The sequence below is a fragment of the Gossypium hirsutum genome, chromosome D04 (genome assembly GCF_007990345.1).
Source record: "Gossypium hirsutum isolate 1008001.06 chromosome D04, Gossypium_hirsutum_v2.1, whole genome shotgun sequence".
Classification (NCBI taxonomy): Eukaryota; Viridiplantae; Streptophyta; class Magnoliopsida; order Malvales; family Malvaceae; genus Gossypium; species Gossypium hirsutum.
The window spans coordinates 33,146,878-33,174,699 of NC_053440.1; the positions used below are offsets into that span (position 1 = coordinate 33,146,878).

The following is a 27,822-nucleotide window of genomic DNA, read 5'->3' on the forward strand; positions in this document are numbered from 1 at the left end:
GTGTTGCGATCAGTGAAAATCCTTCCACAAACCATCGGTAATAACCTGTCTGCCTCAAAAAGCTGCGGATTTCACACACATTCTTAGGCTGCTTCTAGTCCAATACAGCCTCAATTTTTTAGGGATCGACTCGAATCCCCTCAGCAGACACCACATGACTTAGAAATGTTACTTCACTTAACCAAAACTCGCATTTGCTGAACATAGCATAGAGTTGTTTTTCCTTCAAAATCTGAAGAACAATCTTAAGGTGCTTGTCATGCTCATCCTTAGTCCTTGAATAAACCAATATTTCATTGATGAACACCACTACAAACCGATCCAGTAGGGATGAAAAACTTGGTTCATCAGATCCATGAAAGCTACCAGTGCATTAGTCAGTCCAAATGGCATCACTAGAAACTCGTAGAGACCATAACGAGTCCTAAATGCCGTATTATGCACATCAGTCTCCTTAACCCTCAACTGATGATACCCAGAACACAAGTTAATTATGGAGAACACAGACGCCCCTTGAAAATGGTCAAACAAATCACAAATCCTCGAAAGTGGATACTTGTTCTTAATAGACAACTTATTTAGTTGTCGGTAGTCAATACACATCCTCATGGACCCATCCTTTTTCTTAACAAACAATACCGGTGCTCCTCACAGGGACACACTAGGGCGGATGAAACCACGATCCGATAACTCCTGAATTTGAGCCTTGAGCTCCATAAGCTCCTTCGATGCCATTCGATAGGGAGCGATAGACACCGAAGCTGTACCAAGGAGAAGTTGAATCCCAAACTCTACTTTCTGATTTAGAGGTAAACTCGGTAGCTCCTTAGGAAAGACGTTTGAAAAATCCTTCATAGTTCTGATGTCCTTAACAGTAAAATCCCCGGAAGCAAAAACACTTACGTAGGCCAAATACGCCTCACATCCCTTGTGAACCAGTTTCTTAGCTACTAGTGCAGAGATCATGTTATCCAAGTAATTCTGACGTTTCCCCAATCACAACTACTTCATTACCCCCTTTACTTCTCAATAAGACTCTCTTAGCCGCACAGCCCAAACTGACATGATGCTTGACCAACCAATCCATTCTCAATATCATATCGAACTCCCTAAATAGAAGTTTCATCAAATCAGTGAGAAATACAATCCCTTGAACCTCTAAAGGAACATCCCTGTATAGTTTGCTAACTCTAACAGATTGCCCCAACGGGCTCAACATAGTCACCTCACTAGAAGTACTCTCAACCGAAATCCCTAGGTTTTTGGAAACAGAACAGGCAACATAGGAATGCGTAGATCCTATATCTATCAACACAATGTAAGACATATCAAAAATAAGAAACGTACCCGTGATGACGTCTAGAGTATTTCTATCCTCTCGGCGATGAACAGCATAAACTAGGCCCGACTATCTCGCCTCAGCCTGTCTAGCACCTCTACCCAGTGCTCTCTGCCCCTGACCCAAACCATTACCACCCCTAGCCTGACCACAGCCCCTAGGTGGCTACTGAACTACCCTCGGTGGTTGTGCAGTACTAGAACCTACAGCTTGCACCTGATCGGCCCTCAGTAGACACTCATGAACATGGTGCTCAGTAGACCCACTTCTTAAACAAGCTCCAGTCATCCTCCAACAGTCCCCCGGATGGCGTCTTCCACAATGCCCACAAAGCGTGATCCTAGTAGGTGCAATAGGGGCCCTAACTCTAACTGGCCCACCAGATCTGACCTTTCTCTTAGGCCTCATCGCAGAACTCGAGGGCTCCAAATCCTTCTTATTATTGCCTCTCTCCTTATCCCAATTTTGGCGCTCAACGCGCTTCACCTCCTCGGCGATCTTTGCCTTCTCTACCAGTGCTGAAAAGTCACGCTCCCTCTACGAAGCTATCAAAACTCTCAAACTGTCCCTAAGTCCATCCTCGAAGCAGACACAATGCTCATATTCACTCAATACCATGCCTCGCGCATAGCAGCTCAATCTCAGAAACTCGGCCTCACACTCAGCCACTAAATGATCCCCTTATGTGAGATTCAGAAACTCACGTCCTCTAACGTCAATGTAGCTTACCCCCGTAGATTTACCTTGAAAAGCGAACTTATAGAAATCCTGAGTCAGCCATTCGAGCTGAGTGCCCTCCTTAACGGTCAGCCATCATTGGTATGCTTCATCACGAAGCAAGGAAACAACCCTTTTCAATTTCTTTTCAGGGGTAAAGTCTAGATCGTCCATGATTCTTTCCGTGGCCTCCATCCATTACTCGGCCACGCTAGGGGCAACTCTAGTGACACCCCTGAATAGCTCAGCCCCATTGGACCGGAGTCATTCCGTAACCGACCCTCAGCCCCCAAATCCAGTGTTGGGCCCAACGACCTTCTCTAATATCCTCAGCATAGCCTGGGACAAGGCGTCCTCCAGGGCCATGCGATCATGAGACCCAGTCTCTGTAGCAGGTGAAACCAGCTTCTCGCTTGTATCCAAATTCAGCATGCTGCCTAACGACGATGACTCAACTCGAGCCCCTCTACGGCCTCTACCTCAGCCTCTAGTACCCCATTCGCGGATAGCTCATGCACTCATCGTAGAATTCATAGCTTATCTATGTTAATAGTTTTATGAACCAGTTACATTTTTTATATCTATTAGTATATATTTTATGCAAAACAATATCAGAAGTTTAGAGTTTGTTATCACGAATCGCAGTCTTACTACAGTTTTCAGTTTCGCTACTATTTTCAATATACACTATCTACAGCGTTCTTAGTACAGTGTACTACCTATAATAGTTTCAGAATATGCTACTCATATTTTCAAAAACTTATCAAAGTTTTTTGACCACTTACAGAATCGGCGCCGGAGACTCGATGTACCACATACCTAGTCAAAAATATTTCAAACCATTTAAAAATCATCTCTTTAAAACCAAGTTTTAAAACCCAAATCCACAGCCGAGTTTTTCAACCTGGCTTTGATACTACTAAATGTAAGGCCCCAAACCCGACCTAAACGTTATGGCCGAATATGGTGATGTCACATGGAAAGGGATTTGAAGACAAGATTGTCGAGTTTAAAAACCATTACAGTAAGTTAGCTTTTACTTAATTAGAAAAAAAAACTAGTTGATTTGCTTTAAAACTTGTCTCTTAGCAGAAGCTTTTGTAACCAATTAATTTAGGAAAAATTATTTCTATTTACGAAAAACCTTAGTTTTTAGAAAAAATCGTGTTTTATGGAGTTGCAGTTTTTAAAAAATCCATAAAAAATAGTATAAAGTCTCAAATTTAAAACCAACCAGTCCATAGTTCAGAAGGTACATCAAAAACACCAAATAAGTAATAAATTCTAGGCATTAATAGAAAACAGCCTAAAATTTACGTGTGGCCACCATCGAGTCCTCCGCTACACTAACCTGTCAAGTTTGGGGATTACTTGTACAGATTAAACAAAGAAAGGGTAAGTTTTCGCAAACTCAATGTGTAATCCCCACAGAAAACATGCATACAGATAATCAACAGAATTCAGTTAGATACAGTTTACGGCACGTGCCCATCACCGAATCAGTTTGGGCCTTAGCCCATCCAGATACAGTCTCAGAAATACATTAGGGCCTTGGCCATGTGATCCATTTTTAATGTAACCCGTGCTAGTTAATTATTCATATGTTTTCACTATTTACTTATATGTTCCTTCAATGATGTCTACTTAAGTCACTGTTCCTAAATTATTTATATCTTGAGCTACAAAATTCCAAATTAAGATCCACTTGATGTATTTGAAATAATACTCAAATACCTTTCTACCATAAAATTTTCAGAATTTTTGGTTCAACCAATAAATATAGTAAAATCTTCAAACTTACCCTTATTCTGTTGTCTGATAGCTTCGTCCCTTCTTTGCTAAAAATTACTTATCTCTTAGTATAAAGTTTGGATGATGTTTCCATTTGTTTCTTTTGAAAATAGACTCATTAATAATTTAATCATGTAAATTTTAACCCCCAATTATTTTTCTCCAATTTTTCATGATTTTCTAAAGTCAGAACAAGGGAACCCGAATTCAATCTGCCCTTGTCTCACAAAGTTTATTATATCTCACGATTTAAAATTCTATTACTTACACCGTTTCTTCTATGAGAAACTAGACTCAATAAAATTTAATTCCATATTGCTTTCATCCTCTAATTCGATTTCCACAATTTATGACGATTTTTCAAAGTTAGCCTACTACTGTTGTCAAAACAGCAAGCAATTCAACTTTTTGTCGAATCTCTTTTTTTTTTGCATTCAGGTACACACCTAGTTTTGTTTGATGCTAAAACAGTCCCCGAGCACTCCAAAGCCTATAATCAAGATACTCAACATCAATTTAATGTATTTACAAGCGAATTGACAACCAAGAATGAACAGAAACCCAACTTACCACCAACGATAACCCTCCGTTTAACTATTGTTAAGACGACAACACCGAATTCTCCAGTCCAAGCCTCCCCCAATGACCAAATCGCAGAGAAAAAATATTACCACTTCTGTATTTAAAAGCTTCATGACAGAAACGAAGAGAAACACTTACCGAAACTAAGCGAGCACTAACTGCGTGCGAAAACAAAGAAAAGTAAATGGATTAGGGAAAATTCAAGAAGAAGAAAAAGAAGAGAAAGATTGAAAAACTCAAAAAATTTCAGTAAGAGGAGAGGGAGAAGAATAGATGGTAGAATTTTTTTGGAAAAGAGAGTCAAAATTTAGTTATGGAAAAAAATCCCAATAACCCCCAAAATCCCTTAATCTTCTCCCCTAATTCCCATTAAACATCTACTACTTAGAATCCCCCTATTACACAACTTTTTCCCGAAATCTGAGAAAAAAAATGCCCTTACCTTCATAGAGGTTCGAACACAAGACCTCCACCATAATAACACACCATTTCAACACCAAACCAGAAGGCCCATTCTGATATAATTTATCCAACAATCAAATAAAAGCCTACTAAACAAGAGTAAGACCTAATTCATTCAAAATACCAAAAGTTGCCCAAGCGAAGGCTTGAACTTGGGACCTCCCAAACACTCCTAGAACACATAACCACTAAAGCTTATAGATATTTGTGTCATATTTTCACAATAACGAAATTAGAAATTTTAGGGCGTTACACAAACTCCAGACCTTAAACACAAAAGTAAAGTACAAAACCACAAAATATTAATTAGTGGAAAATCTCACAATAAAATTCTCAAAATTTTGGGACATTACAGTATAGGTTATTGGTTTTTTTATCAGCGTGGTCGTTGTAGGAACCTGTCAATCTATGGTTTCTCTTGGTAAGTTTTGTGTGGCTGGCACTTCTATCAGTATCTTTTAGTGTAGATTGTTGAGTTCCGAACTTCATAGGTGTCTGTTTTATCACATGTGTGTATACTGTTCAGTTTTAGTTAGATTCTTATTTTGATAAAGTTAAAAATTAACTAAAGTGAAAGGATTATCTATGGTGGAATTTGTCTAGAAATGATTTTGTTGGCCATATTAAGGTAGTGAGTTAGCTTTGTATGTTAGCCATGTGTAAGTTATTGTGAGAATTATAAGCTATAAATCTCAGTGAGACTTTTGTAATGGGGGTTCTTCTTTTCTTTTGTGATGTTTTATCCTAGTAATGTGTTTAAGGAAGAGTTATTCGTTGGAGAGGAACCAACAAGCGTTTCAATATCAAGAATAAGGTTGAAAGTTTAGCGAAAAAGATGGTGTAACCAACTTAGTTGAGATCCTCTGTGAGTATCCAATTTGTATTAATCTTCTCTAAGTTTTCTTCTATTTTTGAGTATATTGCTAAATTCTAGTTGTTATAGTTTAGAGTTCAGGTGAGACCGTTTTCATGGAACTCTGGCAATTTGTTACATGTAATCATCTGTGTCTGCATATTTATGGCAGGAAATAAATATGACTTCCTTGGGATATAAGCTCGATATCCAAGTATGATGGGTCACTGGTAGGGCATGTTAGTTGCTAACCAGAATGACAGATGTGTTGGACCACTAGTTAAGCATGCTTGTTGCTAACTAGGTGGGAGAATAAGATGGGCCATTGGTAGGGCATGTTAGTTGCTAACCAGATTGGCGTCAGTATTGGGTTTTTGATAGGGTATGATAGTTGCTAACTAGCCTAGCAATATGGGTGCTATAGTTGATAGGACATGTTAGTTGTTAAACAAGGCAAAGAGCCCTGAACTCATAGGAACACACATGTGTTTGAAATAGTAAGGATTATGATAACTGTTCTGATGTGTGATTATGGGATCCAATGTTTAACCCAAGGAAGGACAAGAAAAAGAGCAAGAAAATATTATTCTAGATGTGCTGCATGTTATGTATATTTTCAAATAGGAATGAGACATTGAATAAGAACTTTTGATAATATTGAATGTTAAATGGTAATTCATGTCTTTATCCCTTTTTTCTATGTTGATCACATAGCGTTCGTTAGGTGGTTGTGCTTGGCGTACTAAAATCCGCCCTAGAGAGGGTGAGTTTAGAAAAAAAAGGTTTAAATCAATCTGATGAGATGCCTGTGTCGAAAAAGGGTAAGTGTGGTAAAGGCTATGTTTCCGAAGAAAAGTATTTGTTCGATTAAGTCAAGAGTTCTCAATGAAAGAAGAAAAGGAAAGGTATCCACTCAGTATTAGAGTTCGCCCGAGGATACTATCTGCCAAATATCGATTTCGCCCAAAATGTTTTGTGTGTAGAATATTGGTATATAAGTTTATATTTATTGTATATATTCAATTGTAGTATTGTACCTGTCCTTTTAATTGTCTTGATGGGACTGAACTCTTCTAATTTTAGAGTTGATTAAGTTCTTTTGAACTTACTCCTTTTCTTTCCTCTTTTCTAGGTGGTATGATAATAGCCCGTTTTTAGTAAAATCAGAATAATGGTTTTGAGACCACAAATTCAAATTCAAAAAATTTAATTTATTATTTTATGGTCCACATATGATAGTATTACCATATAAAATTTCGTGAAGAAATTTTACCGTTTACATGTTCAGTTTGATAAAAAAGACTAAATCACGTAAAGTGCAAAAGTTGAGTTCTAATAGCTAAATGTATTAAATAGCTATGGAACTTTAAAGTAGAGGTCCTTATATGGTAAATAGCCCATTAATATGTTATTGGATGATAATGGCTTTGCAATTTTTGTAATTTGAATTAATTATAAAGGTTAATTAAATAAATAGGTAATTAAATGATATATTAATAAAACAAAACAATTTTATTATGCTCATCTTATTCAATATACACCACAAACCGATTCTACTTGGAGAAAATAGAGCTAGGGTTCGGCCAACCTTCAAAATTCAATTAGGTACGCATTTTTATCCTGTTTTTAATGATTTCTATGTTTCTGGTATCGTTGTAGTTTAATCTAGCTAGCCCAGGGACTAATTTGCAAAATTGTTAAACTATTAGGGTTTTTCCATTGATGAGCATGCTTGAGTTTTGAATTTTGATGATATAAAATGAATGGTTGTTGTTAGATAAACAACTTTTGCAAAGGAATTTTTGATGAAATTATCAATTAGGGATTAAATTGAAAAATGTGATAAATTGTGAGGTGAAATTGTGAAATAAATGAAATATAGGGCTTGCTAGGGACTAGATTAATATTCGGCTATGATGGGTTGTGATGGAATTTCATAAATTTCCATTTTTATGAGATAAGGACTAAATTGCAAAGAATTAAAACTATAGGGGCAAAATAGTAATTTTGTCAAAATTACATGTAGGACTAAATTGAATGTGAAATTTTTATTGAATTGGTTTAAACTTATCCATATAGATCCTGTCAAACCTTGTACGGAGTTAGATCGAAGCAAAGAGAAAATCTCGGATTAGTCATCTCTGCATCTACGTACCCTTGTCGAGGTAAGTTCGTGTAATTAAAGTGCGTATTTATATGCTTTAATTGAAATATATATATGTGGATTGTATAATTACTTATCGCATATCCGACGACATATGACGACTATCGAGCCCTATTTGAACCTTAGGAATTCGTAGGATACAAATGACATGTCATTAGAGTTATTAGTTTTAGCTCTTATAAGCTTACCGATACTCAGCTCGTATGAGCTTATTGTTATTCAGCTCGGAGGAGCTTACCGTTATTCAGCCCCGGAGAGCTTACTATTTATAGCTCGTATGAGCATATATGTACATGAATTGATGGATTACAGTTCAGAACACCTCGTGTGTACTACCCGCGTATCTAACGATATTCTAAATGGTTCAACGAGCACTGTTCTGTTACGAGATTACGTGAGTTCAATACGAACTACTACAGGTATTTACATGAGATATATGAAAATGATTTGTACATGATATATATAGTTACATGAAGTGGAAATTATATGTACATGGAATTTTGGTTATTATTGAATTCATACATGTTTCTTGATATTATATGAATTACATGACTAACATGGTTGTTAAAGATATGTGTTTAGGCTTTTGGTCAAATTGTGGATATGTTTTGTATGCTTACCTTAAATGTGACTAAATGGTAAGTTAATTTCTTTGTTATACGAACTTACTAAGCTTAAATGCTTACTATGTGTTATTTTTCGTGTTTTATAGTGATTCGAAAGCTCGTTCGGGTTGGAAGATTGTCGGAGCTATATTACACTATCCATCAGCTCTTTTGGTACTTGCAGTTAATTAATTTCAGTTATAATGGCATGTATAGGTTAATTTAGCCAATGTTGGCATATAAGTGTTTTGTTGAGATTAGCCACTTATTTGGCTTGTGTTTGGTATATTTTGATGTCTATATATGTGTTTGATATGGTAGAATGCTGGAAAGTAAAGTGTGGTTTGGAATATGCATATAAGGTATGTTATATACCTTGGTGTAATTTAGTGATTTATTATGGGAAACTTATAGTTATTGTGATGTTAGCTAGAATGGTATATTTGGTATCATTTGGAAATATTGGTATGTCTTGGTAGTGACATGAAATGATGCAAAATGATTTACCTTGTGAATTGGTATTTTGGGTACCAAATTGTTGACCTTGATAAGTGACCTACATGATAGGTTTTGGTACAATTATGCATATATGTATTTGGTCATTTAAGTTTGGATACATGGTTGACATGATTTTAAGTTGTCATTTGGGGTGCCTAAGGGCATATTGGTTGTATGTGACGATATTACATGTTTTAAACTTGATCTTGGCTAGTTTTGGATGTCTATTTATGACTTGGTTATATGAAAATTTTGTGTTTAGGTTGGTACCAAATTGGGTGAGAAATGTGGCTTGGAAAATGGTCTATTTTCATCCATACGGGCAGAGACACAGGCGTGTGTCCCCTGTATCTTTTTAAGAGTGCAAGTCAGTATGCTCAAATGGCCTAGCACACGAGCGTGTGGCTTGGCCGTCTAGCACAAGTTAGTGAGTTACACGGGCATGGACACGGGCTGGGACACGACCGTGTGTCCCTATTTCGAATGCCCACACGGCCTAAGACACATGTATGTCTCTCACACGGCCTGGTCACGCAGCCGTGTGACCCCTGCAACTTTGAAAAATTTCAATGTTTTTCGAAAAATTCTTTGAGTATCCGATTTAGTCCTGACTTGTTTCTAACGTGTATTTTGGGCCTCGAGGGCTCGTATAAGGGACAATATGTATGATTTCGATTGGTTTCTAACAAGAATATTATATGATATGAAATGTTTGAAATTTCTGTCTGTTTAATCTGTAAACTCCGATAATGCTCCATAACCCTATTCCGGTGATGGATACGGGTTAGGGGTGTTACAGGTACTTTGTCGTAGAGCTTGTTAAAGGGACTTAGCCAGAAAGAGCGATCTCTATTGTGAACTTCTCCTGTGTTTGTTTTGTAACATGCGTATTTCTTTTGAGGGTGGCGTGTAATTTTGTTTTGTAGCTGGATCTATAATAATAGCACTTCATTATTAAATTACTATTTTAAAAGAATGTTGCCCTTGAGAAATTAGTTAAACTTTTACGAATTATGGTTTATGAGGTATTTCCTAAATGTATATGCCAAACTGTTTTAAACAAGATTTATCGCCATTATTGCCTTTGTGAATTTCGTAAAAGAATCTAGCCCGCCTGGTATTTATGATAACTCTTAGTTTTATTTTAAGGCTTCCACCAAAATTTATTTACTTAAAACGTTTATATCATATGGTTTACACCCATTTTGATTGTTTTAACATTTAAAAATTTTGGGTTAATGTCTCAAATGGTTTAAAATTATGTCAAATGAAGTATATAAGTTTAATTGTGTACAAGTCTATTTTCTATGTAACGCTTCAGCTCATTGTTGGGATTTGAGGTGTTACACTGACACTTGTATATATTTGATATCCATACAGACTTTTTAAAAATACCAACATCTTCCCTTTAATTGCTCTCTTCTTTCTAATTAACCGTATTACGATTGTGGATGTCATTTTACCACTATTTTCTCACTTCTTTTATACTTAAAAGTTTTTGCTCTCTTCTTTCTAATTAACCATATAACTTTTTGGTACTTTTCATGTTCGTTGTACAATTTATGTTCAGAGTTTGTTGTTGCTCCTCCCAACAATGTCGTCTTCAAGGTTCAAACAACGTTCTCCCCTGAAGAGTGCAATGTACATTGCCACTGTACCCAACCCTTGTTAGTAACAATGTTAATAATTAAACTTGCATTTTTAAATATAAAAAATAGAGGAACTAAATCTTTTGAAATAAAAATAAAGGGATTGAATTTCAAATGTACTAAAAGTACATAAACTTATATGACTTTTCAACCTTTTGATTATTAATAACTTTATATAATACAAAAATTCTTGCGGTACAGGAGGCCCTTCTTAACTCAGTCTTTGCATTTAGACAAAATTATAATGGCGACTAATAGATAAAGGATTTGGCAAGCTTTTTGTCTTGATGGAGTGGATGCCTGCGATTCAGGTTTGTCACTAAAGGATTGTGTTTCTATTGCCTTGAAATTTCAATCTTTTTTGTTATGTTGGATTCGTAGGCACACTAATAAGGTTGCTCGTGTTTTAGCAATAGGAGCTTTATTGAGAGTGAACTACATTGATTCTATTGATTGTCCTTTCGTTATTGTTAATATTGTTAATACTGAGAAATCTAATTTGGATGATAATGTGGGGAGTTAGAATTTGGGTGTATTAGGTAAACTTGATGGCTTGGGTTTAGGTGATCTCTTTGTTTTATCATTGTACTAGATTTATAAATGAATATGACTTTTCTCCAAAAAAAAACTTTTATATAAATAGTATAAAGTAAAGAGTAATAGATAAACATTATTTTCTTTTTTTTTTAGATTAAACATTGCCTATGTTACTTTCAAAAAAATAAGAAATAACAAAAACAAAATATTTTAAAATATAAAGTTATTAAATTTACGGTGTATTTGATAAATCAATGAAAATTTTCAACATTTAATATTTTAAATGTATTTAATAATCATCTTAATTTTTTACTTAATATAAAATTTTCAATAAAAAAGTGTTGAATAAGATAAGTAGGTAAGTAGATACTTATCACTTAATGCATAAATTATTATGTTGATTTTATTTTATTAGAAAACTGAAATAAATTATTTTTAAAAAATAATATATTCAAATTAACATATTTATCTTTCATCCAAAACTATCCAAAATAATATAAAATATTATATTAATAAGATTAAAATAAAAATAAATAATATTTTAAAATTTAATTTTTATTTTTATCAAACAACTTAATTATATTCAATATTTATATTTACTAATTTACCAAAAAAAATTTAATATAAATTCAACACTTATAAAATTTAGTAGTAAAAAAATTAATATTTAATCTCTTAATTTTCCTAGTGTGTTCTAGATGGTTAACTACGTATCAGAATCTGTTATATTGTTCATCGGGAAGATTTTAAATGGTTATATAATTTTTTGATTCGTAACCTGAGTTCATATTGAATCATTTAGTATAATTGTAAAGATTACTTATTATGAATATCAATATAAAGACTCACCTATTGAACATTGTGCTTGACAGGATTATAGTTGATTAACTGTTACTATGTGATTTATGTGTTTATATAGTAGTTTATCGTTTTAACCATTGAACTTACTAAGCTCTAGTAAAGCTTACTCGTGTTATTTCTTTTATTTCTTTGTAGATTATGTTTTGTGGAAATCGGGCGATCGGATCACTCGAAAAATCACATTATCCAGATATCTTTTGGTACTTTTTGAATGTTTACTTTTGGGTTATATGACATGTAATTGGTGTGCTATGTGTATGTTTTCAGATAATGACTTCATGTGTTGCAACTTTTGTTACTATAAGGTTGGATGAGCTTGTCTGTGTACGCACCTTTGGTTTAGGGTATGTAAATGTACATATAAAGTTATTTTGGTATTTGGTGTTAATATTATGAAGGCATTTGAAATATGGTAAGTTTGGTACATATTTTAGGTATGGATATATGAACTTGAATGCTACTAGTTTGGTGTGAAATGTGGATAGTTTTGATAATTGAATTGTGGTGTTAATGAGGGCACATTAGTTAGGCACTTGGGTCGACTGATTTGGTATGTTTTAAGTCTATTTGAATATGTTTTTGGTGTATGGAAATGATTGATTTTGGGTTCGCTTGGCACCTAAGATTTGGTTAAAAAGATGTTTTGTTTTGAAAGCTTTTTAACGTGCACACGATTGTATGTCTTCTTAAATTTTGGTGTAGGTTTAACTCACATGGTCACAGAGAGTTACACGGTCGAGCGACACAGCTGTGTAACCTCATTTCAAATACCCACATGGCCTATGACACGGTTGTATGACCCTACTTCGAATCATACACGGGCTAAGACATGGTTCTGTGATCCTCTTTCGAGTTGTGCACGATTTGGCCAAATGGCCATGTCCTTGAGCCACACAGCCTGGGCTTTTGTCACACAGCCGTGTGACCCCTGTTTTCAAAATTTTTAGATTCTTTTCTAAAAATTTTAATTTTTTTTCAAATTAGTCCCTAATTGTTCCCAAACTATTTTTTAGGGCTCTGTAAACTCGTTTTAAGGTCTATAAATGTATTATGCTACGAATGTTATTTTTATTTGAATATTTGTTATCTAGATTAATATATGTTTTTTAAATGATATCAAATGTTACAATATGTGTCGTAATACTCTGTAACCCTAATTCGGTGATGGAGTTGTTACATTTAGTGGTATTAGAGCTACGATTTAGTCGATTCTCAAGCTGAACATAGTATGTTAAAGTCTAAAAATTACATGTCATATTAACTTATGATAGTGTGATATTGATAGATCCGATCTAACCCTTGTTTTCCTTTTAGATTTGAAAGATTTTGACATAATCTGATCGTGCTGACATTGCTGAAGTGAATAGTAATGTTCTGACTAATAATCAAGAAGCAAGTCGTAGTTTACCAATTTCACAAATGTCTTTTATATTTTGCATTTGTAGCAAAATTTTGACAAGAAAATATTAGCTCATTGATTGTCTAAGTTCAAATTGAAAATAAGTGGTATTGTAAGAACATTTATATTGCGAGAAAGACAACTTACTTTAGTAAATAATCTAAATGAGTTCGTAATCCTGTAAAAGAATCAAAGTGAACATTTTATTCAAATACTGAGAAGGATTATTATGTCATCTATAATTCCAATTGGGGAGATGGTAGTCTTGGCTATTGGAGCAGTTGACTACATGAGTAGAGACATAGATGTATTCATTGGTAGAATGATATATTGGATTGTACCTAAGATGAATTAATTCTAAATCCGTTTGTGAATTATTTCACTTGTGACATTCATGGTGTAATTTACTTAAATCCTAAATTAGCCACTGACCATGCATATGCAACTCAAGTGCTTTGACATAAGTCGAGGCTTATGCTCTAAAGATGATCGAGCCCATAGCCGGTATGTCGGATACATGATTTGTGTTTGGCATGGCTTTACTAGCAAAAGTATAATTCATAGCTCAATTAAAGAGTTAATGACATCCTCTTATTGGCATTATGTGGATTGATAATATAGAATGTGGCCACGGGTTGCTTGTTCTTGAACGAGCAATTTATCACAGTCATTTGTTGAAAGTGATCATATTAATCATTAGGAAGACACAATGGTGACAATGAGATAAAATAAGGTTGTATTGAGTGAACAGATTTAACTCAAAGGAATCAATAATATCATATGAGGGTAACACACACATGAGGAGGTCATTGGACAAAGCAGTTGGATGAATTGTTTTCATAAAAAATATATAATAAGGAGTTTTCAATCATGATATTTCTTGTGGACTGACTCCATGATTAAGTAATTCCGAGTTATCAAAACGATGCTTCTGGACATACTTGCAATTACTAGAGCCTAATTTTATATGTCCAATTGGTTCCTCCACTAGCTCAACAAAAGTTCAATCGAACTGCATTTGAATCAGAAGAAAATTCTATGAGTTTGGAAATAATTTAATAGAGTCAATTTATTCGATGTGGAATTATAGGTGGTTGTGAGAATTGTTCAACTAGAGATATTAAATAATTTTCCCGAAAAATTAATTTGGAAAATCTAAGTGACTTTTGAGAAAATTAATTTTGATCAAGTAAAATTAAATTAGTAAAATTAATTAAAATTAAAATGATATTTTTGAAAATTAATTTTCAAGTCAAACAATTGGCCAAATAGGTAATTGAACTTGACTATTGGACCTGAGATCTTAAATTGGGCTTGGGAGCCTAAAAATCGAGATCAAGACCCAAAAATTGGTCAAACCGAGCCTAGTATGTAAAACCAAATCGATGGTCCAACCGATGGCTAGACAGGACCGATCAGGTTGTCACTGACTCGGACTAAACCAGCATCATCTGAATCAGCTCAGGGTATCGTAAAGGTGTCGCACCTACATCACCGGACACGACGGTGCCAGCAGGTGCGACGGCGGCGTTCTGATGGCCGGCAGTGGTTGGTCTTTGGTGGTTGAGCAATGGAAAAGTTACACTCTTACTGGGACTCTACTAGAGAATTTGATTTCAGATTAATTATTCCATAAATAATATTATTTTAATAGTTTAACATCAAATTTAATTTAATACTTATCTTAATATTATTTTATTAATTTAATATTAAAGTGATTGTTTTAATATTAAATTTAATTTAATGTTTATCTTGTAGATAAAAATTTTATTATTTTAATAAGATTTAGTATTAAATTTAATATAATATTTATCTTGATAATATATTATATTAATTTAATCTTAAAGTGGTTAAGTTTAATCATAGTTGAACTATCTAAACTCTCCCTATATAAAGAGAGTCTTGGGTCATTATTTTACATACACTTGAATTCAAGAGAAAGTTGTAGAGAGAAATTTCTCTAAAGAGATTACTTCAGAACATTTCTAAAGATATTTTTCTAATTTACAACTTAACCCAAAATTTTAGAGAAATTACGAAATTACCCTACTGGTAATTTTTGTGAAAAATTTTCTCATTTGAAGCGAGCCCACACTCAACAGACATGAGTTTGAGGATAGTTAAGAAGACTACTCGGTTGAAGGGTTCATCCTAGAGGAATAAAAAAGATACAATTTTGATTAAGTGTTTATTACTTTAGATATCACAACCAAGATATTGTTTTGGAAAAAAAATTTAAACTCTGTTTTCCCTAATTTATTTTTCTGCTGCATTTTCCAAACCCATTTTTTCCAACATCAACAACCTCCACCCCTTGTTGTACCTCCTGTGGTACCTCCACCTCCTCAAACAACTAAAACAAGTCAACGAATTCCTATTGATAAAGTCAGTAAATATGGTGTTGAGGAATTTTGGGGTAGAACAGAAGATGATTTGGCTAAAGCTAAGTATTAACTCAAAAATATTCAGCGAGTATTCAATGAAATGACTTGTCCTCCTAATGATTATCTTAGATGTGTTGTATCTTTACTTAAAAACACTGCTTACAGTTGGTGATCAACGTAATACGGAGAGATAACGTCAATTGGGATTTCTTCAAAACAAAGTTTTAAGAAAAGTATGCCAGCAAATGATACCTAGATCAGAAAAAGAAAGAATTTCTTGAATTGAAGTAGGGTAAGAAATCAGTAGCCGAGTATGAAAGAGACTTTCTACATCTCAACAATTATGCTCATGAAATTATGCTGAACGAGGAAGAAATGTGCATCAATTTCAAAGATGGATAAAATGATGAAATTAAAATGTTGATTGGAGGGACGAAAATATGGGTGTTTGTTGTTTTGTCAAATCGTGCTCAAAAGATGGAAGAAGTTTATAATCAGAAAAGGCAAAGAGATAGGAAGGCTTGAGAATTTGGTAAAAGAAGCTTTCCTAAGTCATTTTTTGCATCACCAACAAAATAATCAAAATAAGATTTTAATCATGTTACTTTATCATCTGGGTTCTCCGGTAAAAACACGTCGAGACAACATGATTCAAAATCTTAGGTTAAACTTGCTGATTGTGTGGGAAGTGTTCGTAACGCTCTGAGACTAGTGTGTGAGCATTGTGGAAAACTACATGCTAGTGAATGCAGACTAGAATAGGTGTATGTTACAAATGTGGTTCGACAGATCATTTTCTGTGGAACTACCCGATATTAGTGAGAGATAATGAAGAAAAGAATGCAAAGTAGTTTTTTAAACCTCAGATAAGTAGGCATCCTATTCAAAGCAATAATAGAGGAGAAAATCGCAATGGGACTAAAGATACAGCTGTCAGATCTAAAGTTAGAGCGCCTACGTGAGTATACGCTATTTAAGCCAAAAAGGAAGCTGCTGCACCTGATGTTATTGTTGGTATATTCTATCTCTTTGATGTTACTATGTATGCACTGATTGACCCTAAGTCAACTTACTCATATATTTGCACGACATTAGTAATGGATAAGAATTTATCTATTGAGTTAACTGAATTTGATGCTCAAGTTACTAATCCACTAGGTCATAGTGTGTTAGCTAATTTAAAATGTCGTAAGTGTCCACTGAGAATTCAAGGATGTGATTTTCCTGTTGATTTGATGTTGTTACCCTTTCATGAATTTGATACTATTCTGGGAATAGATTGGTTGACGTTACATGATGCTGTGGTAAACTGTAGATTAAAATGGATTGATCTGAGATGTCAGACGGGTGAGATGATTACAGTTGAGTTAGACAAAAAGAATAGTGTTGCCAGAGTTATTTAAGCTATTTGGGCACAGAAATTGATTCATAAAGGTTGTGAATCATTTTTGGTCAATATACTTGATACTCGAAATCTGGGGTCAAAGCTTGATCAAGTACTAATTGTGAATAAGTTTACAGACGTTTTTCCTGAAGAGTTATCGGGATTGCTGTTGGAACGCGAAGTTGAATTTGTAATTGAGATTCCCAAGACAGCTCCGATATCAATTGCACTGTATCGAATGACACCAATTGAGTTGAAGAACTAAAAGCACAGTTGCAAGAATTGTTAGACAGAGGTTTTATTCAGCCGAGTGTATCTCCTTAAGGTGGACCTATGTTATTTGTAAAAAAGAAAGGCAGGTCATTGAGATTGTGTATTGATTACAAGCAGTTGAGTAAAGTCACAATAAACAATAAATACCCTTTGCCTCGTATCGACGATTTGTTTAATCGGTTGAAAGGTGCAACCGTGTTCTCGAAAATAGATCCCAGGTCGGGATATTATCAGTTGCGAGTTAAAGATGTTGACGTGCCAAAAATTGCTTTCTGAACTCGTTATGGTCATTATGAATTTCTAGTGATGCCATTCGAATTAACCAAAACCCCTGCTGCTGTTATGAATCTGATTAATTTGGGTTTTTAGCATTATTTGGATAGATTTATGGTTCTGTTTACTGATGATATACTAATATATTCAAAAATAGAATCCGAGCATGTTTAGCATTTAAGAATTGTTTTGCAAAAGAAACAGTAGTACACAAAATTCAGTAAATGTGAGTTTTGTCTCAGAGAGGTTGGATTTCTTGGTCACATAATTTTCGTAGATGGAATTCATGTCAGAACCGATTTTTCGCTTGAAAGGTTAGTTGAGTTATATGTATCTGATATCGTTAGATTGCATGGAGTGCTAATATCTATTATCTCTGATCGATACCCGAGACTAACCTTTATATTTTGGGGTAAACTTCACGAGGCTTTAGGCACTAAACTCAACTTTAGCATCCATAGACTAACGGACAGACAAAATGGGTATACAAGTGCTGAAAGACATGTTACGATGTTGTCTTCTCGAGTTTGAAGGTAACTGGGAAAAATATTTATCGTTAGCTGAATTTGCTTATAATAACAGCTACCCGTCCAGTATTAAAATGGTAGCATTTGAAGCTTTACACGAACAAAGATGTAGAACACTGCTATATTGGTCTAAGTTAAGCGAATCCAAGTTAGTTGGAACTGATTTGATTCGTGAAACTGAAGATAAAGTTTGAGTTATTTGTGATTGCCTGAAAGCTATATCAGATCATTAGAAGTCATACATATATTTGAAAAGAAAATATATAGAATTTTCCATTGGCGATCGAGTGTTTTTAAAAGTTTCACCGTGAAAGAAAGTGTTTCTGTTTGGCAGAAAAGGGAAATTGAGCCCGACGTTTATTGGACCGTATGAGATTATTGAAAGAATCGGTCATGTAGCTCACAAATTATCTCTACCTCCTGAACTCATAAAGATTCATTATGTTTTCCATGTTTTGATGCTGAGGCAGTATAGATAAGATCCTTCTCATGTGATTACTTCCAACGAGATTAAATTACAGTCAAATCTATCATACTCTAAAGAACTAATAAGAATTTTAGCTCGCGAGGTAAAATAACTTCGAAATAAACGACTGTCATTGGTTAATGTTCTGTGGCATCGACATGGAATTGAGGAAGCAACCTGGGAAATCAAAGAATCGATGAAATAAAAATATTTGAGTTTATTTTCAAATAACAATTTCGAGGACAAATCTCCTAAGAGGGGAGAGTTGTAACAGCTCGTTTTCCAGTGGTGTCAAAAATAGTGATTTCAAAGCCACAATTTCGACGTGTTAGTCCATAAGTATTAAATAATTAATATTTATGAGGTCATTAGTGTCGCATTAAATTTTGGTTAAGAAATTTTAATGTTTAAGTAGTTAATTAATTAAAAAGGACTAAATCGTAAAAGTTGAAAAGTTAGTTCCTATTAGTTATAAGTACTAAATGGCTATGGAAATGAAAATTAATGGACTTAAATGGTAAATATACCATGTAATTAGATATATTTAATGATTAAAAGGTGAATTGGTGTGAAATTTGAATGTTTATTTAAGGGTAAAATGGTAAATAGATAATAAAACTTAAATTAAGTAAAATCAAATTGTCATCTTCCTCATTTTTGCATTGATGAAACTGAAACACCATGAAAATGCTAGGGAAGCTTCTGGCCTTGGCTTAATTAACATGCATGGTAGGTATTGTTCACTTGTTTTTCACGAATTTTATGTTTTTGGGATCGTTTTATTTCTATCTAGCTAACCCGAGGGTTAATTTGTAAAATTTTAAAAGTTTTGGAAGATGCCATTGATGAATTTAGTTGTTTTTGAAGTTTAATGGTAGAATATGATGCTTGGGTGTTAAATAGTAATATTTTGTTAAGTGATTTTCTATAATTTTCAAGTTTAGGGGTTTAATTTAAAATAAGATATGTTATTCTCATGAAATTTTAGCATGTGAGGATTGATTTGGAATAGTTTTAAATTTGGTTTTATGGATATTTATTTTAATTGTAAAAAAATAATCTTGCTTTAGCTTTAGGGATCAAGTTGAACAAAATGTAAGGCCTTCGAGCATGGCACTTAGTGCCCAGGTGTGTTTCGGAGGGATGTTAGCCTACGGGCTATGCATTTGGTGCCCATGTGTGTTCTCGATTGGTTAAGCTCGTTGAGCGTTCTGGTGTATTTTGGATGGTTAACCATGTAATTAAATTGTTATATCATTCATCGGGCAGATTTTAAATGCTTATATAATTTTTTGATTAGTAATTGAATTAATATTAAATGACCTAGTATAATTGTAAAGATTATTTATTATGAGTATTAATATAAAGACTCACCTATTAAGTTTTGCGCTTGATAGGATTATAGTTAATTAACTGTTACTATGTGATTTATGTGTTTATACAGTAAGTTTATTGTTTTAACCATTGAACTTACTAAGCTCTAGTAAAGCTTACCCGTGTTATTGTTTTACTTCTTTGTAGATTATGTTCTGTGGAAATCGGGGGATCGGATCAACTCGAAGAATCACACTATCTAGATATCTTTTGGTAGTTTTTGAATGTTTACTTTTAGGTTATATGGCATGTAATTGGTATGTTATGTGTATGCTTTGGGATAATGACTTCATGTGTTGCAACTTTGGTTAATATAAGGTTGGATGAGCTTGTTTGTGTATGCACCTTTGGTTTTGGGTATGTAAATGAACATATAAAGTTGTTCTGGTATTTGGTGTGAATATTATGAAGGCATTTGAAATATAGTAAGTTTAGTACATATTTTAGGTATGGATATGTGAACTTGAATACTACATTGGTTAGGCACTTAGGTTGAGTGATTTGGTATGTTTTAAGCCTATTTGAATATGTTTTTGGTGTATGGAAATGATTGATTTTGGGTTAACTTGGTACCTAAGATTTGGTTAAAAAGATGTCTTATTTTGAAAGCTTTTTAAGGTGAACATAGCCTGGGACACGGGCTATCCCATGATCGGGTGCCACACACTGCCTCTTCACATGGCACTGTGTCTTCTTAAATATTTGAGCATGTTTAACTCACACGGTCACGGAAAGTTACACGACCTGGGGACATGGTCGTGTGACCTCATTTTGCATACCCATACAGCCTAAGACACTACTGTGTGACCCTATTTTGAATTGTACACGGGTGGGTAGATAGGCTACGGCACGACCGTGTAACCCTATTTCGAGTCATGCACGGTTTGGCCTCATGACCATGTCATTGAGCCACAAAGCCTGGGCTATCACATGGCCTGGTCACATGTCTGTGTGACCCATGCTTTCAAAATTTTCAATTTTTTTTCTAAAACTTTCTATTTATTTCAAATTAGTCCCTAATTGTTCCTAAACTATTTTTTAGGGCTTCTAAGCTCGTTTTAAGGCCCATAAATGTATTATGCTATGAATGTTATTTTCATTTGAATATTTGTTATCTAAATTAATATATTATTGTTTAAATGATATTAAATGTTACAATATGTGTCGTAATACTCTGTAACCCTAATTTGACGACAGAGACGAGTTAGGGGTGTTATAGAAAACTTGGCAAAATCCTTTAAACAAAAGTCTTGCTAGAGATGTAGTCAACAAGGCTTAAAAAAGGATGGGAGTCAAGCCCATTAATTAGAGTCACCCATGATGGAAACTTGACTGAACACTTGGTATAACGTCAAGTATTGAGTTCAATGAGAAAAAGTACATCATTGGTTTGTGACTACTAGCACTATAAATAAATTCATCCTAAGATTAAAGTGCTAGGTCGTTATGATAAAGGAAGGATGACTAATGTACTCTTATTGAACCCATAACATAAATATGTTAGAGTGTTACAATTATGAGAACACTTTCAATGGGATCTACCTATGTGAGCATGAAGTGTGGTCATTTCTAGGAGTTCAAGGGCTTAACTCTAACAATACTCATGAAAAAAGGACACAGACACATGGTCATAATAGTGTCTCTAAATACTATGCATTGACCAATGTTGAAATCATTGTGTGAGATGTATTCGATTAGTGAAATGAAATAATTGGTTCAAAGCTTAGTCTACCATGCAATTCGATTAACTTTAACATGTTTTCATTAAGTGAATGTTCAGTCGTAAGACACCTTCATTTGTGCAAATTGATTTCCAAGATTATCAAAATCTAAGATCTTTTTAAAATGGGGGCAGATTGTTGGAACATTTTCAAATATTTATAGTATTTCGATAACTATAAATGAAATGATCTAATTAATGAAAAGTTATATCTTTTAGTTATTGATCAAGAGTTATATCACTTGATTTTTGAAAACAAAAATTATAACTACTCAAGAGATATTAGTTCAATAATTATGTCTCTTTTAAAAATGTGATTATTCAAAAAATACTCTTATTGAAATTTTATGTTTCTATAAAGAGACATGAGAATTCCTATATATAGGAGTGAGATTTTATTTGGAAAACATACCAAAAAATTTCAAAAGTTCTTTCTATGCTTCCTCCATCTTTTATTATTTTTAGATTGTTCTATAAAGAATCGTTAGTGCAAAACGTAAATAGTCGTCAGGCTTCATTGTATCCTCAATGTTCATTTACTTGAAACTCATTTGCACACCGAATATAGGTGGGGTGATTAGAACCTTAAAGATAGTGACTTGATACAACACCTTATAACTTTATCTTGTTGCTTCATTTTCTTTTTGTTTGAGTTGTTATTTGTATGTTTGAGATTTTCCACACCAAAATTTTTCATTAACATAATTTAACCCTTTTTAGAAAATAAATAAACAATGTGTTAACAAATGTTTATAGGCATTGAAAAGCTAAAAGCCTAGTACAAAAGAAAACAAGAGAATTAGGACATTTTAGAAGTTGAAACAAGATTTGTGGTTGCTAATTTGTACAAACAAGAAGACAAGGGATGAGAAATCCGCTTAAATCTCAGTGCTCAAAAGCAGACCAGCCTACCACTCAATTTTCTATTTTATTATTTTGTTGGAATTTATTTTAAATTAAATTACCCTAATAATTTATTTTATAAGAAAAACCTCAAAAAGCTTGGGTCTGCCTAACTATTTAATAGTTAGAAAAGTCTTGTTCAACTATTCTCCCCTTACGAACAAAAGCAGGTCTGCATTTCATTTTCACTGAAAAAGAATCCCAAGCCCTCCTTTACCAACACTAACCTTTTACACTGTAATAGTCTCGATTCTACTAGATTTTTATCTTCGTTTTGAACTCCTATTATAATCCACTCTCAATTTTATTTATTTATATTTGAATTTTAAGTGATTAAATTTAAAGAAAAATATGGAGGATGAAGATGATCTGCATCATAACTTTATTCACTCTCGCCCTTTCATGTCAAGTTGACGTGTCGGCCAACCCGACAGCTTTCGCACTCAGTGTGAATAATGTTTGTGACAGGACAATGGCGCGTATCATGCACACGCAGCCTCAGCAACTGGTTCCAAAACCCTTTTAATTCGAAGACAAAGTATGAAGTTTCAAACTCAAATCGGAATTTTTCTCCTTTCTTACAGCCTTGACTCATTTATACATCAATTTTGTTTTTTAACTATAAATTAACAAATTAAATACTAGAATTTTACCCGTAATTTCGGCCATCTAAACATTCATTAAATTTATACTTTGAAAATTCAATGCTAAAAATAAAATAATATAGGGAGATTTTAATTACGTTAACAAAATTTATATTTGGTAGTACTCTGCTGAGATGTAATGTATATTCTGGAACCTCAAATAAATAAGTAGGTAGGCCGAGCTGGAAGCTTCCCTGTTATGACACCATTTGCTATTATTTTACTTTTCCTTTTTCTTTCTTTCTTTTTTGTTTGATAATCACTTTTTCTGCTATCTTTTGATTTAGAATATCTTTTTATAATCTTCTTTTGGTTTAGAATTAACTGTTGAATGTTGAACTCAATAATTCATAAAGTTGCTATTTTTTCTTTTTAATTTTCTTTTTCATATGGACTATGGAATCCCAAATTATTTTAAATCTACTTTTTTTTTGGTTTGTTTGTTTCCAGGATTGATTAACAAAAAGTGAGCTTCCCTTTCTTGACTTGACATTGCACAATTACATGAGTAATTTTTGTAGCACCATCCATGAATTTTCTTTTAATTTAATTTTTTAAGTCAAATTCACATTACTTTTTTTTATATATAAATTTAAAGTACTTTACCATTATTTTTTAACTAGTCAACTAAACCACCAATGTTATAGTAAAGGATTTACGGTCATCTAGATAAAAATGGACACCTGTAAAATATTATAAATTAATATAGTGAAATTATAGTTTGATTTCTTCAAAATAATAATAATAATATTTCAATTCTCATATAAATAAATAAATTAAAATTTGATATATAAAAAAATTATACTTTAACTTTCTAACAAAGTAAAATAATTATATTTAATCTTTAAAAAAATATGAAATTATAAATTTATAATGTTTCTAAAAATGGGCAAATGACCAAAAAAAGCTTTTTTTTTCAAAAATTACTGAAATGGGCCAATTATCTAATTATTTATCGGAATGGTCCATTTTTCGCGAAATCGCGTCCACGTCAGCGCGATGTCAGGGTACGCGCCAGGAAATCGCGTCCACGTCAGCGCGATTAGCTGACGTGGACACAAATCGCGCCCTCTAGGACGCGATTTGTTAACGTGGCATCAGTTTATGTTTTTTAGCTTGGAAAACTTTGAAAGGCCATAACTTTTTGCTCGGTTGTCTCATTGAGACGATTTTTTTTATTTTGAATAACTTTTCGAGATCTACACGCTGACAAACAGCCGAAGGCGGTTTGCCGCACTTTTCATCGAAAAAGATCATTTTTTGCCCCTAAATTTTGATTTTTTCGGTTTAAAATTGAATTTTGAAACATTCAAATAATTATTTTCCTTATTTATTTGGAGTAAACATCGGATTTTTTTTACAGAATTGTTGTATTATTTTTTCTGATTTGACACGTTTATGGAATAGGTCCGATAAATTGTTAAAACGTAGGTAATATAATTAAGATAATAACAGTATTTTAATAATATGTCAATTAATTAGTTTAGTTTAGTTGGTTAATATGCTTGCTCTTTTCCTTTAGTACCTTGGTTCAAATCTTGTTGGAAACAATTTTGAATTTTTTTTGTACTTGTTGCTATTGATCTAATATAGAAGAGTTAATTGATTCAAAAAAAAATGTTACCAACAAGATTTGAACCAAGGTACTAAGGGAAATGAGCATGCTATTAACCAACTAAACTAAACTAATTAATTGACATATTATTAAAATACTGTTATTATCTTAATTATATTACCTACGTTCTAACAATTTATCGAACCTATTCCATACACGTGTCAAATCAGAAAAAATAATACAACAATTCTGTAAAAAAATCCGGTGTTTACTCCAAATAAATAAGGAAAATAATGATTTGAATGTTTCAAAATTCAATTTTAAACCCAAAAAATCAAAATTTAGGGGCAAAAAAGGATCTTTTTCGATGAAAACTGTGGCAAACCGCCTTTGGCTGTTTGTTAGCGCGTAGATCTCGAAAAGTTATTCGAAATAAAAAAAATCGTCTCAATCGGACAATCGAGCGAAAAGTTATGGCCTTTCAAAGTTTTCCAAGCTAAAAAACATAACCTGATGCCACGTCAGCAAATCGCGTCCTAGAGGGCGCGATTTGTGTCCACGTCAGCAAATCGCGCTGACGTGGACGTGATTTCCTGGCGCGTACCCTAACATCGCACTGACGTGGATACGATTTCGCGGAAAATAGACCATTCCGATAAATAATTAGATAATTAGCTCATTTTGGTAATTTTTGAAAAAAAAAGGGTTTTTTTTGGTCATTTGCCCTCTAAAAATATCAGATTTATTATTAATTCATTATAAAAATGAATAATGCGAATACATATTATGTAAGCATATACCGTTATTATATGTATGTATGTATAAAAAAAAGGAACACTTTTACCTTAGCACACCCTTGAGTACTCTACACTGAGAGGTAGTGCTTTAATATAAATTCAATTATTGATCCATTACACATCCACTAAAAATTTTGTTTTATATAAATATCAATTACACTAACCTCAACACCGCAGCACGTTCATTTCATTATACAAAAAAAGCAGATAGATAGGTTGAACTCCCTTTTTCTCCCCTTAGAACCAAACTTTCACCGACCTTCACTTTCTGCCTACCATGACGGCCAAGGATTGCGGCAACCATGGAAAAGGCCGGCGGCAGCGCATCCGAAGGCTCTTCGGTTGCCTTCTAGTCTTCCTCCTTATCGTTCTCATCACAATCCTTATCATATGGGCAATCCTCCGCCCCGCAAAACCCCGCTTCATCCTCCAAGACACCACCGTCTATGCTTTCAACGCCTCCACTCCCAATTTCCTCACTTCTAATTTCCAAGTCACCGTATCCACGCGAAACCCCAATGACAGAATCGGGATTTACTACGACAGGCTCGTCATCTACGCCACCTACAGGAACCAACAAACCACCCTTAGGACAGCTCTCCCTCCAACATACCAGGGTCATAATGAGATCAATGTTTGGTCCCCTTTCATCTACGGGAACATGGTCCCTATAGCTCCCGATTTCTCCGTCGCTTTGAAGTCCGAACAAGCTGCCGGAACGATCTTCATGGTGATCAAGATTGATGGACGGGTGAGATGGAAAGTTGGGACTTTCGTTTCAGGCAGGTATCATCTCAACGTTAGGTGTCCGGCTTATATCACTTTCGGGAGCAAAAACAACGGCGTTTCTGTCGGAGAAAACGCTGTTAAGTACCAGCTCGTCACCAGATGCAGCGTCAGTGTGTGAGAGAGCACTCATCAATATCAACAAAGAAGAAGACCAGGCAACTAACGCCGTTTAATCTATATTAAATCTCTCTCTCAGTTTCTTACTTCACGCCGTTAGTATATTTTATTTATTTTCTTTATAAGGGGAGGAGGAAATTGTACATTTTGCTATAGAATAAATGAAAAATGGAAAATTGAAAGCTAAAGCAAAATCTACAATTAAAGAGAAATTGTTTTCCATATCTAAATAAAATGAAATAGTGACATCAAGAAGAAATAATTTTCCGTAGCTTGTAGAATCGCAATTAGTGGAGGTTGTGCTGTCTGTTTCTTCACCTACAAATTGGCTTCTTTTCAAAACATTGGATCTTTAAATTTTATTTTTCCTAAGAAGAAATAGGAATATTTTCTACCTTAATTAGGGTGTCGCTTGTAATTTTTAGATATATAATTTAGTAAAAGCACTGTCGGTAACATGTTTGGGACATTGGGAAGGATAGGGTGTTTTGGCACATGGAAATGGAATTAGTGGTCCTTTTCACTCAACCTAATTATAATTGCGTGTTAGAAAAGGACCTTTTGTAATTTGTCTACTCTCAAAATCAGTCCTTATCCTAACTTTAATTTATTCATTTTTCCAATCCCACCCTTCAGGCCTATACTGTAGCACTACTTAAATAAGTCATAAATATTCTATTTTAACAACATTTTCAATGCTTTTTCTTGCTTGTTTCATTTTATTTCACAATTACTCTCTTGTATTAAGAGTGAGGTGGGGGGTTTTATTTGCATGTTGCCCATTTTTTATGAATCAACACTCCAGCCATGTGTGAGTTGAAATAATTATAAAATACAGGTAGAGAGGAATTTAAGATCCATCACATGCACTTCTCTTACACATTTGGGAATTTCTTATATGTCCTTCCATTTTTCTACATGCATACCATGTTTTATTTTCTATTAATAATTTTTAATTAACATTATATATACTTATCACCAATCAATCAAACAAATATTAAGTTGAAAAATAACTAAAATCTTATTTTTTTTATAGAATAACACATTAATATAAAAATATTTTTATTTTTATAAAATATTATTTTATTGAAATTTCAACTTAAAGAAACTTCAATTTCTAAAGCTTCAACATAACTATTCCATCCAAAGCAACACCACT

The 27,822-nt window shown here is 33.7% G+C and overlaps 2 protein-coding genes across 2 annotated transcripts; one reads left to right on the top strand and one right to left on the bottom strand.

Moving 5' to 3' along the window:
- Window positions 1–648: 648 nt before the first annotated feature.
- On the bottom strand, window positions 649–2,488 carry LOC107898211 (uncharacterized). The gene is made up of 4 exons (XM_016823741.1): window positions 2,372–2,488; window positions 1,543–1,876; window positions 1,064–1,305; window positions 649–981 (listed from the first exon to the last, which is right to left on the bottom strand). Exons 1-4 carry the CDS (start codon window positions 2,486–2,488, stop codon window positions 649–651), a joined length of 1,026 nt encoding a protein of 341 aa, XP_016679230.1.
- Window positions 2,489–25,690: 23,202 nt separating this feature from the next.
- Window positions 25,691–26,934, top strand: LOC107899420 (NDR1/HIN1-like protein 1). The gene has a single exon (XM_016825131.2). The coding sequence runs from the start codon at window positions 26,035–26,037 to the stop codon at window positions 26,662–26,664; it is 630 nt and encodes a 209-aa protein (XP_016680620.1). The 5' UTR covers window positions 25,691–26,034; the 3' UTR covers window positions 26,665–26,934.
- Window positions 26,935–27,822: the final 888 nt, after the last annotated feature.

Coding starts and splice junctions, on each gene's coding strand:
- LOC107899420 (XM_016825131.2), top strand. CDS start 26,035: ATGACGGCCAAGGATTGCGGCAACCATGGAAAAGGCCGGCGGCAGCGC.
- LOC107898211 (XM_016823741.1), bottom strand. CDS start 2,488: ATGCTGAATTTGGATACAAGCGAGAAGCTGGTTTCACCTGCTACAGAG. Junction 1,877..2,371: donor TGCTGAGGATATTAGAGAAG/GTCGTTGGGCCC, acceptor ATAGCTTCGTAG/AGGGAGCGTGACTTTTCAGC. Junction 1,306..1,542: donor CGATCAGGTGCAAGCTGTAG/GTTCTAGTACTG, acceptor TTGTGTTGATAG/ATATAGGATCTACGCATTCC.